The 12,927-nt window shown below is 35.4% G+C and overlaps 1 protein-coding gene across 1 annotated transcript in view; it reads right to left on the minus strand.

The window, feature by feature from the left end:
- Positions 1-335: 335 nt before the first annotated feature.
- The window catches only part of Mcf2 (MCF.2 cell line derived transforming sequence), a 137,779-nt gene continuing 125,187 nt past the window's right edge, over positions 336-12,927 (minus strand). The window contains exons 24-29 of the mRNA XM_027940171.2: positions 9,050-9,142; positions 7,371-7,449; positions 6,596-6,662; positions 4,848-4,957; positions 3,175-3,287; positions 336-1,038 (exon numbers count right to left, since the gene is read on the minus strand). Of these exons, the coding sequence (XP_027795972.1) occupies positions 1,006-1,038; positions 3,175-3,287; positions 4,848-4,957; positions 6,596-6,662; positions 7,371-7,449; positions 9,050-9,142 (495 nt within the window). The 3' untranslated portion in view covers positions 336-1,005. The remainder of the gene's footprint in view (positions 1,039-3,174; positions 3,288-4,847; positions 4,958-6,595; positions 6,663-7,370; positions 7,450-9,049; positions 9,143-12,927) is intronic.

The following is a 12,927-nucleotide window of genomic DNA, read 5'->3' on the forward strand; positions in this document are numbered from 1 at the left end:
CTTCATGGAGAAGCTGAATGACATCTCCATTTCTAATTAGGAGGTCTTCTGAACCTCTCTTCCTGCAGTCTGCTAGGGCTTTATGTTTGCCTAGAGATTGTAATGGTGTTTTGAAAAATTATATTACAAACTTGATTGCAAAACTCCTTCAAGAACTGCCTGCTCTCTGTAACAAAGAATTCAGTCTTTACTTCAATGATAAATGGGGTAGCTGCAGTAGCTTTGCAGGAACCAAGTGGAGCAGTTTGTGATAGGGAAAAAAAAAAACAAAACATGTATTTATATAACCTGAAGAATTCTTTTTTTATTTGGAAAAAGAATTACAGCGTGAAATGTACAGAAAATAATAGAGCACAACTAATTTGTTACATGAATTATAAGCATAAACCCAGAAAAGAAAACAAGCATGAAAATATTAAATTTTAAATACAATTATTTGTAAACTACTGTCAGGAAAATTTTATCTTGGCACATACAAAAGGCAATAGCCCTGAACAAAATTTACTAACACCCCCCCAAAGGATTTATGAACTCTACCATTTTGCACAGGTTAAAGTAAGAGGCACCAAAGCTCTAGGTTCAATAAAAGCATATTAAATCATAATGTTGTGCTTCACTTGACTGTAATCATTTTGCAGCCATAATTTTAACTTAGTTCATAATAAGCTAAATAATCCAAGGCACACTGATTGCATTTGGTTACAAAGTAGATAGAGAAGAAGTGATTTTTCAAGTCCAAAAGTATTCCGAGATGAGAATTTTTGCAGCACAATATTTTACATGTTGAAATGCATGATTTTAGAAATAAAGAGTATCATAATTAAAATGTTGTAAATGAAAGTAAGGAAATAGTTATGTGCTGTTGATTCTTTGCATGTCCAAAGGAATCAACCTGAAAACAATATCCACATCATTTGGGCTGAATGTCTTTTGAGCAGTATTTTTTCCAAATGAGCTGAGGAGCGGGCAGGAAAGAGCTACTTGCTATTTGACATAGCAGCTTCATCAAAATAGGAGAGCCATCTCTGACACCGGTCTCTACAAGGGAAGTGGAACCCATTATTTCTCAATCATTTGACTTGATAAAGTGAAGCCAGAAGAACAGCTTATCCCAGCTTCTCTGGGGAGATGTATAGAATGCACAGTATTGCTCTTCCCCATGTTTTCCTTAGCACAACTCAGAAAATTATTTAGAGAAGAGAGGAAAACCAATAGGTTTTTCTGTATTCCTATCCACTGTGATTAAAGCATTAATCAATTTTGCATATTTACTTTATTTTTTGACTTCATAACTGGAAAAATGGCTACTTAAGACAGTTCCTGACAATCCTTTCATAAATCTGTAGCAAATGTTTAAACACAAATTGGGTTCCTCTAAAGGAAGATGCCTCTCACATCTGAACAACTACCTTGATCCACTTCATTCTCAGTATTAATTATGGAAATTAAACTTCTTTGTGTTATTAGTCTAAACCAGTGGTCCTCAAAGTGTAGGAGGCAGACCACTGGGGGTTCCTGAGACCTTTTTTGAAGGGTCTGACAGGTTAAGCATACATTAAGACAGCATTTTTTTTCACTCTCAGCCTCTCACAGTGGAGTCTTCTAAAGGCCACCAAGTACAATAGGTTAAACACAAGAGCAGATATGCAAATCCAGCTGTCTTTTACTAAGCCGCATGTTAAAGTAATTTACAAAAGTAAAACACCAGTCTTCTTGCCAATTGTTTTGCTTTGAAAAATATGACTCTTAAATAAAAATGTTGTTTATACACATTTAAAATGGGTTTATTAATTTAAAATAAATCTTATTTCTCAGTTTTAATTTATAGTAAGGTAAATATGAATAGATATAACTTCCATAAATAAGAGTTCTTTGGAGTGGTGTATTTTCTAAGAATGTAAAGGATTCCTTCATTCATGATTTGAGAACTGCTGGTCTAGACAATCAACTCTAAGCAAATCTTTTACTCACCGCAGTTTCTGCCTCTGTAAATTAGAGGTAATAAAGCTTGGCCTTTTTCACACTAATACTGGTAATATTAATTGATAAATCATTTAATAAATGTAAGCTACCATGCAAATATGTATAATGGTCATCATATCATTACAAGAAAAAAAAACATCTACTACTTTTTTAAAAAACAAGCATTTCAGAGTCAATGCTGTGCAGCTTTGTGATTACCAACGCCATTAATCTCTGACACCAACATTCAGCCTTCCAAAATGAATTGGTTCCTCTGAAGGGCACCAAGGAGCAGTCCACTGCAAAGCATCATTTCCACCCTCCAAGTTAATGACTTCAGAGAAGCAGGATTCACCCTAAGCAGTCAGTTCTAATGCCCCTCTACTAACTTGGTAGGATCCTAACAACTTGGAAACTATTTCTTCTATGAAATACTTCCACCCCAAACCCTTTCACTTTATGGGGTACACCCTTGCTCTAGCATGCTGACGTTTGATATCATGAGCACATTTTTTGAGAACCCACTAAAATATATTCCCCCCCAGGTATTATTAAATAGTTTTTAGCATGGAATTTTTACTTCCTATATTTTCTGATCTGGATTATAAATTGATTTCTAAAGTTTGTCTGAAGCTCCTTTATTCTCTAATTCTATCTTATACGCATAAATGGAAAACTCAGTGGTGGATAAAATTATACAGAACTATATATACACATAAATAGATGCATGGAAAATTGATGAAGTATAAACAAGGTCTGTGGATAGTACTAATTTCCATTTCCAGATGATATTACAGTATAATTATGTAACATATTACCATTGGGAAGCCTGGGTAAAGAATAAACAGGACTTTAATACTATTTTTGTTAACTTCCTATGGATTTATAATTATTTCAAAATAAAAACTTAAAGAAATTCTATATAATGGGGGAGAAAAATAATGAAAATAATTTTTTAAAAAAGATAAAATTGGTAAATTTGTAGAGATTTTGAAAGATTGACTATTCAATCAACTTCAGTAGGAACTCAAACAAATTCTACATAAAAAGAGAAGTACTTACTGAATGTTCATATGATTTGCTTCAAATCTTCTGGCTATGGAAAGTACCTAATGACTTTAAGGATGCTGACAAAAGATTGTCCCTATGGGCTCCATCTATTTCATCAGTGAAACTGCCTAAAGAATTTCAATTGAATATGCCATTACTAACCATTAGGGGCCTATCTTCTTCTTCATGGTCATCATAAGTAGAGTAGAAATAGTTGCTTGACCATTCCTCAGGCTCTTCAGAGATTCCTGCAGATTGTGACATCTCAGTCCAAACTATAAGAAAAATGTTGAGTGTAGCAGTTACTTATCAGTGCTGGTTCACTGCAAGGTGAGAAGTAAACTACCTGTGATATTCAAGGTTTTAACCTTCAATGGACCAAGATTTGTATCTTCATCTGTATTATAATTGTAGATTAGACCACACTCTTTTATAATTTTTGACGTTTCACAAAGGGGCCAGTTGTATACTTCTTTAATTTTTAGAATGGTCACAAGGTGAGATTGGTTGTAAGTTGTTAAAAGTAATAAGTTAAATATCATTTTAGAAAATATTTACCCTCTCTTAGAAAGTCACCTGTTATAAAAAATTCTTTCTACAGCATTTTTTAATTGGTTCCACTCAAATAGTACCTATCAGATTCTACTTGATATTATTATTTTGGGTTGGCTTGTCTCTCTCACTAGGCAGAGACTTTGTGTTATACACTGCATGTCTTGTAAGAGCCTGTATGTAGGAGGTGCTTAACTTAAAAAATGAATTTATTTAGATTAAGTAATCTAAGTCTTAAATTAACAAAATCTAATCTTGGCCATAGTAAACTATGGTATTCATGTGACATTGGAAATCACGTCAACCTTCTCTGACTTGGTTTTCTTACCTATCAAAAGAAGTCATTGATACTAGCTCCTCTCTTTACTGCTCCAGGGCCATGACATAACAACCTGAGTGAAGTGACATTTAAATAAAAACTGAACTAGGTTATGATTACTTGTTTCTCCTAAACTAGTGGATTACCCTTCCATCTAAGGACTATCAGATTAAAATACTGAGTCAGACACCCTAATTGGCATCTCTCTAGTGGTGTCCAAGTTGTTTAGGTAATACTGCTGTGCGCTTCTATAGCACCTTGTACCTCCCTGTTGTAACACTTGCCACATATAATTTTAATTGCTTGTTAAATTATCTCTATACCCTCCCAGCTATGTGAGAATGCAGCTGAGTGCATTTTAATTATACTTTAGGCCCAAACTTTTGCACAATTCCTGGCACACAGGTCATATTATATTATAACATTTGTTGAACTAAATAAACTATTTAAAATCATTTCATATAACACAATTTCCATAAGGACAATAAATATTCCATCTGTAAGTGATCCTTCCCTATTCATCAAACCATGGTAAGTGAAGGGTGCACTGGCACCAGTAGATGCATTTCATTCATCACTGCATCCTCTAATGCAGGGATTTCCAAACTTGAGCAGGGATCCGAATCATAGAGAGCTGCTCAAAATTTCAGTGGCTAAGCTTCACACCTGGAGTTTCTGATTCAGAATGTCTGAGACAGAGCCGAGAAATGTGCCTTCCATATAACAAGTCCCCAGGTGATACTAATGTTCCTGGGTCCAGGGACCATACTTTGACAACCACTGCTCTGTAGTGCCCAACAGAATGATTTGCATATGCAAGACAGGAGAGCCTGATAAAAATGGGTTGGCTTTATTTTCTTTAGACAAAAATAACAGACATAGATTTTCCAAATTAACAACAGGAGATTAAAAAAAAGAACTTGCACAGCCATGAATCTCATCTGAGGATGACCATGACACATACCTGCATTTGCTTCTGCCTGAACTGACACAACTGCCTCACTGACCGCCACCATAGCACTGGGTTGTTCCGATTCAGTCTCCTGGATACTTAGAAAAGCTCCCTGTTGCTTTCTGAAATAATAATGTATAAAAATAAGTGAGCTTTCACATAGTCTAAGAAATAGTAATAATTTAGAAATGGTATTTCTTCCATTCTCAGAGAATTCAAAGAGCAGATATTCCCCCCTTTTGAGATCTGTGTGATAGTATGCAAAAGCCTAAATCATAGGATTCAATCCAACAGGTTCTCTGTTTTGCAAAGCAAAAACTAATCCTGTCTAGATCCAAGGTAGGTACACTGTGTACAATCCCTGTTGCTCTGTGAGCTTCTAATCTCAGTGAATCAGATAAGTTTTGTATAAATGAAGATAAAAATTTAATTGAGCACACCCCTGAAATCCCAGTATCTTGGGAAGTCGAGACAGGATGATCACAAGGTGAAAGCCAGCCTCGCTAAAGTGAGCTGCTAAGCAACTCAGTGAGACTCTGTCTCTAAATAAAATACAAAATAGGGCTGGGGATGTGGCTCAGTGGTTAAGTGCCCCTGAGTTTAATCCCTGGTATCAAAAAAAGAAAAAAAAAAATAAATTCATTTGTATTGTCACATTTGTACCAGCTACTATTAAGTCAACTACTGCATAAAGCTAAAGTCTTTATTTCTCTAATATATGATAAAAAGACTGGGTATTGTAAACCCTAGAAGATAAAAGACTTTTATGATTTGTTATCCTAAAGCCTCAAATGAAACACCATGTGTTGCTTCTGATTTTATCTACTTCTAAAAATGATGTGCAACAAAAGAAAAAGAATCTAATAAGTCATTCAGAATGATCCCACTATCATGCAGATACTGCATGGTCAATCTCTGTGCCAGGGTTTTGGAATCAGTGTGGGAATTCTTACTGTGTACATGCGAATGTTCTGTGGACAGTCTACCCTTTAGAATTACTAGATGCAGGACATACCATCTCTCTTAAATCAGTAGCAGTGTGCTGTCATATAAGACTGCCACTTTCCTTAAAGACTTCCTGGCTACATCTAAGTTCAGTTCCTTGCCAGTATCCATACCTTCTTACTTATACAAAGAAAGAACAAATCACAAACAAGTGGCCTCCATTCAAGAGATTACAAAGCTAGCTGGGTACAATGGCAATCCCAGCAGCTTAGGAGGCTGAAACAGGAGGATCACAAGTTCAAAGCCAACCTCAACAAGTTAGAAAGGACCTAAGCAACTTAGTGAGACCCTGCCTGACTCAAAATAAAAAAAAAAAAAAAAAAAAAAAAAAAAGGCCAAGGATGAAGCCCAGTGGTTAAGCACCCCTGGATTCAATCCTGGGTACCAAAAAGAGAGAGGGGGTGGGAGAGGGAGAGAAGGAAGGACAGAGAAAGATTACAAAGCTTACAAAGCTATGAGCCAGTTCTTCATCTGCTTTGTTCCTATATTCTTACAACTCTGTCTCCAATTATCATGATATACTGAAAACAAAGCATTTTAATGTGTTCTAAATCCAGCCTGAGATATAACTGTTAGGGACTATTAGACTCCAATACAAGATTAGAACTGAGAAAATGATGTTTGTGGAATTTGATGAGTTATTGCTAAAATGATGGGTTGGTTCTTGTCTGAGATACCTTAATTGCATTGCTTCACATTACCTATGGAAAACAGAAGATTGCAGAAGTGATAGTTCTTAAAGAATTATCACTTACTCATCACTCTGCTGAGGAGAAAGCCGTTCCTGTTCTGTAATCGGATCTTGTTGCTTCCGTTTTTTAACTGTAAATAAAACAAACCTTATATAAGCATCATTTAGAAGCTGTACTTCCTACTTAAAGGCCAACAATTTTTTTTAACTTTTTTTTTAGTCATAGTTGGATACAATACCTTTATTTTATTTATTTATTTTATCTGGTGCTGAGGATCAAGCCCAGGGCCTCTCACGTGCTAGGTAAGCACTCTACCACTGAGACACAACCCCAGCCCTAGAAGGCCAACAACTTTTACAAACATACTCGCACACTTACACACAAATCTTTCAGAGACCTGAAATAACCAGAGGAAAGGCCAGTATGAAGGTAGAATTTGGAAAAGTCCAAATCATGTAATATTTTATTCAAGGAGTTCACATTTTGAACAAGTGTCTGTCCCCTATCCCATCTTCACCAGGTACAAATTACTTGAGGTCCTAAAATGAATCATCTCCTGGGAAAGACTAGGAATTAACACAGTCAGATCTCTGTGCTGCTTTTAAACAGCTTCTCAAGCAGAGGTTCATTTTGTAGTGTTTGAATTCTCTTGCTGTTTAATAAACCATTTCATTTTAAACAGAATAAAGTAAATATCAGCCCCATTCTCTGAAAAAAAAATTCACAAAATCTGAGCCAATGAGCTGTTACTATGCTTGTTCTAAAGAATATATGTTTGGAAAAAAATTTAAAAAAAAACAGAGAATGGAAAAAAAAAAGAATATATGTTTGAATTTACCTGTCATAAGTTCCTGTTGCTTCAACAAAATATTTCTTATTTCTTTTAACCATGACATCTTCACATCTACATTCGGAGCCTAAAGATTAAAAAGGGTGGAGGGTATATTTCTTCTAAAAAGAATGCTTTTATAATAAAACAAATGCAATTAAGTATATCAAACATGATCTACTCCTTAAAATACCATATTCAAATTCTAGTATTTTGATTCTTAAAACTTGTAGGGAAGGAGTAAATCATTAGCCATCAGATAGATGAAATAATGCAGTTCAAGCCATTATAAAATTGCCCTTAATTAATAACTGAATAATAACAAATGGATAGAATGCAAAGTATAAGTTCATACATTTTAAGTTTTTTTTTTTTTTTTTTTTTTTGGTAACAGGGATTGAATCCCATGGGGGTGCTTAACCACTGAGCCACATCACCAGCCCTGTTTATATTTTATTTAGATACAGGGTCTCTCTGAGTTGCTTAGTACTTGCTAAGTTGCTGAGGCTGGCTTTGAACTCATGATCCTCCTGCCTTTGCCTCTTGAGCTGCTGGGATTACAGGTGTGTGCCACCATGCCTGGCAAGGAGGGAGGTTCTTTTAAAAATATATATTTTTTATGTTTAGTTTTGGTAAAATAATGCTCTAATACTTCCAGAATTAAAATTGTTTGGAGAATGATCTTAGTGACTGGTAACATGAAAGCTTCCCTACATATCCTCCCATTACTCACAAGATACATTTGTTAAATGATTCCAAGCTTTGTTTGGTACTAGGGATTAAACACAGGGATGCTTACCTACTGAGCCACATCCCCCACCCTTTTTTTTTTTTTTGAGAAAGGGTTTCACTAAGTTGTGGAGGCTGGCCTTGACCTTGCCATCCTCCTGTATTAGCTTCCTGACTCACTGGGATTACAGATGTGCATCACTGTGCGTGGCCAAATACTATATCTTTAAGCATTTTTATGAACTGCAAACAGTACAGAATTAAAATAAACAAAAATTGCTGAGCACTTGCAACAGATTCAGTCACAAGTCAGGATACAAAGATTTATTAAATATTTGATAACATCATCTTGAAAGGATCTGCTTCCTGTCCCCTTCCGTAATGTAAGATGGACCTTATATCACATCTGGCCAGGGCTTTAACAATATTCTTTAGAAGCAGGGAGCAAACCTTAACTGTTGCATCTTGTAATCATGTACACTTCAAATAATGACAACAAGAGAACTCGGAACTATTACAATCTCTAACTCTAGAAACTTGATGAGGCAGGGAAGTACCTCCCAAACCATCAGCTACAGCTGATAAATCTCCTTGTGTAGTGGTAAAAACTTAAAGCCCTAAAAAACACCCAAGTTTACCTCAATTTAAAGAAATCATGTGCTACTGCACAAAAATGTTTAAATATACCTTAAAGAATACTCAAATAATAACAGTTGAGAGTGGGGCCTTTTAAAATGTGACCAAAATTATTTCCTGTGCCACTCAGACTTCTTCCTTTCATTCTTTCTTTCTCCCCACCCTCTTTCTGACAGGGTCTCACTATGCTGTCAAGGCTGGCCATGAATTTATGATCCTCCTGCTTCAGCATCCTATATCACTGGGATTACAGGCCCATGCCACTACTCAGATTTTATGTTAATGCAAATTACAGTTTCTAGAATAATTTTAAAATGACCAACCTGTATAATATAAACTTCTTCCTTCCCACCATACCAGATTTCAAACTTGCGGTTGTCACCTTTTACATATTCTGTGATTCCAACTTCATCCATCTATAAGAAATAAAATTTTCATGAGCATTTTATTTTGAATATACAATTACATTAAATATACCCAATCATATTCTTAGTTAAAGAGAATGTTTTATTTGGGCAAAATAAAAACAATCATAGGCACGAGTATTTGTTTTCATGGAACTATGCACTTTTGGTGTTCAGACTGAAAGCTCCATTCCAGTGATTGACACAAATGTTATAAATCTAAACATCCACACAGCCCATCTATGATTCAATTCTTTTATAAATTATCTGTGTGCTATTCAAGAAAATTATCAGTGAAATCTAATTAAACATTAGTGAGAAAAGCCACCTGAAATTAATGAAATTTAGTTTTTGAAATTATTATCTGTCAGATAAGTAATAAACTTACAAGATTAACTAATCTCTATAGTATCCCTACAAGTTATAAACATCCAATTTATAAGGCAAGGAAGAACTAGCTAGGAATCTCTCTACTTCCACCAATCCTTCAGACTCTATAGAAACCAAAATCTCTATCATAAGACAGTGATATCTTCCTATAGTCAGTAAAACTTTTGTACACAGTATCTTTTCCTTACCACAGCTTTTCTCCTCCTCTAAATGTCTGTACTTTGCACAATTTTCTTTCATCCTTTGCTGCTAATACCTCGGTTAATTACATTTGGGGCAATTTCACTCCCTTGTATGCACATTCTCTTTTAGCTCTTTTCTCCCTTTCCTCTTTTCTTTCAATTCCTACCTAATTACCTGAAAGACTATCTCATACTGTTCCACTTATGAGCCCCCCAAATGGCCCTAATTAAAACCGAGAATCATTAAGGGTAGTGCTAGTGAGACTCCCAAATCAAGGAAAAGGAAAGCAATTACGCTTAGAAATGAAATGCAACCTAATGAAAGAGCCTCTAACTCCACCCTGAATGTAGGTGGAAGTTACTTTCAAAATTTATATTTATATTCTTACTACATGACTGTAACCTACTTTTGCTCAAATATTAAGATGTAAGATGAATAATAATCTCACTCTGTATTTATAATGTGTCAAAATACACTCTACTGTCATGTATATCTTCAAAGAATAAAAATAATAATCTCACATTCAATCTTTTTTTTAAATTAATTTTGTTTCAACACACCATCTTCCCTTAATAATATGATAAGAAAGCAAATGGGCTTTGAAGTCAGAGAAGGCTGGGTTGGAAGTCCATCTCTACCATTCACTAGTGTTTCCTGGTGCTAGTTGCTGAACTTTTCTAAAATTCCATTTCCCTAACTATGCAATGGGAAGAACACCTATTTCAAGGAGCTCATTTAAGAATTAAATAGTGTACATTAAATGCTGATTACAAAATGAACTATTTAAAAAATGAATTCTTATGTTACATGCATGTATTAATCCCACTATTATAATGAACCAATAAAAATATGAATTCATTTCCTATTCCTTCTCTTATTTGAATTCCATTAGTTTTGTTATTTGTCATTGCTGGCATAGAGCATATCTCTAGTGACCAAATGAATTTTGGAGTTGGACAACACATTGTAAGAACTATGTGCATGTTTTTTTTTAATTAAAAGAATTGGTGATAATAGTAACACATGAACTGAGGAATCTGAAGAACTCAAATTTCTTCCTCTGGTTAACTGTGATCTTACATAGAGTTTGTCTTTGCATATAAGTGGCTGGCTTAAAATATAGCATGTGTTCATTAGAAAGACATGATCAAGCCATGAGACTCCAGTTTGCTGTGATGCAGTCAAGACAAAGAGTCCATTTAAAGTGAGCGACAAGTTGCTCAGCAGTAGCGTGTCTGTACTGGGCAAGCCCACCAAGGGTAAGACTTTAAATTCAATTACCCTGATGGTTCACTAACAACATGCTGTCTAATAATACTAGCAATTTCTTAATGGTGGAATCTCCATGGTACATGAGCAAGAGGAAGTAAGCATAATAAGACCTAAGAAATACCCTGATTTCTCAGTCTAAAGCATCACCAGTTTACAAGGAATCCTGGTTTAAAAGCTTGCAGCATCAATGTCTCATTTTTTTTTTTTTTTTAATTAAGGATACTTGAAATTGTTGGGGAACCAAAGAAGAATCTGACAGATTTTCTTTCTTCAAATGTCAAGTATTATTTATTTCTTGTATCTAGCAAGTCACTCAGCTCAAGTCTACCTTCCCTTGAAATGTTTCCTTCATCTATCCCATGCCATTTCCATGGTAACTATTGTATTTTCAATTCCCCTGACGTCATTACTTCATATCAATCCCACCTTACTTTAATGTACTTGAAAAATATTATGTTGGCATGCCCATCAGTATGTCAAAATACAAGTAAAGTCAGGCATGGTAGTGCATGCCTGTAATCCCAGCAACTTGGGAAGCTGAGGCAGAAAGATGAAAAGTTTGAGACCAGCCTCAGCAACTTAGTGAGACCCTGTCTCAACATAAAAAATAAAAAGGGCTGGGAATGTGGCATAGTGCTTCAGTACCCCGAGTTCAATCCCCAGTACCAAAAAATTTTTTAAAAAAATTAAAAAACTAAAATAGAAAAATCAATACACATCAGAAGTGCTACGTTAGGTAGTAACTAGGTCACCTTACAACTAAAAAGTGAATCAAATGGATTTGGGTAAAAATATGCCTAGGAAAGCAAAGTACCTTCCCAAGGAATAGGTACACACAGCAAAAGATCTAAACCCTGTCTGAAATAAATTATGACTCCTTGGCTCTCAATCAATGTTCATTAGAGTCATAAAAGACCCTTAGAGATTTGGGGTTTTGGACGTAGACTGCAAGCATCAAAGTAGCATCTGGGCATTTGTGATAATGACAGCTGGAATCCTAAAGAAGCTATGAAGCTGGGCTGGGGCTGTAGCTAAATAGTAGAGTGCTTGCCTAGCTGGGTTTGAGCCTCAGCACCACATAAAAATAAAATAAAGGTATTATGTCCAACTACAACTAAAAAAAATTGGAAAAAAAAGAAGCAGGGCTGGGGTTGTGGCTCAGTGGTAGAGTGCTTGCCTAGCATGCATGAGACACTGGGTTCAAACCTCAGCACCACATATAAATAAATAAATAAAATTAAGATATTGTGTCCATCTACAACTAAAAAAATGATAAAAATTAAACGGTGAAGCTGCTGTGGATACAGAAGTGAAGAAGGGAAAATAGTGGGAAGGGTTCAGAGACCCAACCCTGCACAGGAATCTTGTTTGGAACAGCAAGAGGCAGCTGACCCTATGGGGAGAATCAAAAGCAGACTCTGCTTATCTGGTAGCCTTCTTATATTATTTCCAAAGGCCTATCACAGGACACTGCCTGTCCTCTTTAAAAATGCTGAAAATTCTACTGGTTCTCAAATATACTAGTAATGACAACTATGATAAAACATTTTCATGAAAAATGACTAAATGATAGTGACTGCAGAATAAAGAATAATAGTTTTCTGTATTTTGCAACTTCTATGCAACAGATATCATGTTGCTTTTAGAATTTAGAACTTGAAAAACATGAAGCACAGAGAAATCAAAACCAATTACAGCCTCATGTGAATTGGATATTCCTCCGGTTCTGATAGTAAAACCAGCTGGAAGTATTACTGGGTTGTCAGTGACTTCCTCAAGTAATTTACTGCTCCCACTTTAATACACACTAACATTTTGGCAGAATGAAAACTTGGTTTACAGGAAATAATATATAATTTTAAGGGATACGAAAGAACAGGTATGGAATGGATTCAGCCATAGGTAGCTTTGGACACACAGAAAGCATGATGCTTGGGAATGGAGGAGGAATA

The sequence above is a fragment of the Marmota flaviventris genome, chromosome X (genome assembly GCF_047511675.1).
Source record: "Marmota flaviventris isolate mMarFla1 chromosome X, mMarFla1.hap1, whole genome shotgun sequence".
Taxonomy (NCBI): Eukaryota; Metazoa; Chordata; class Mammalia; order Rodentia; family Sciuridae; genus Marmota; species Marmota flaviventris.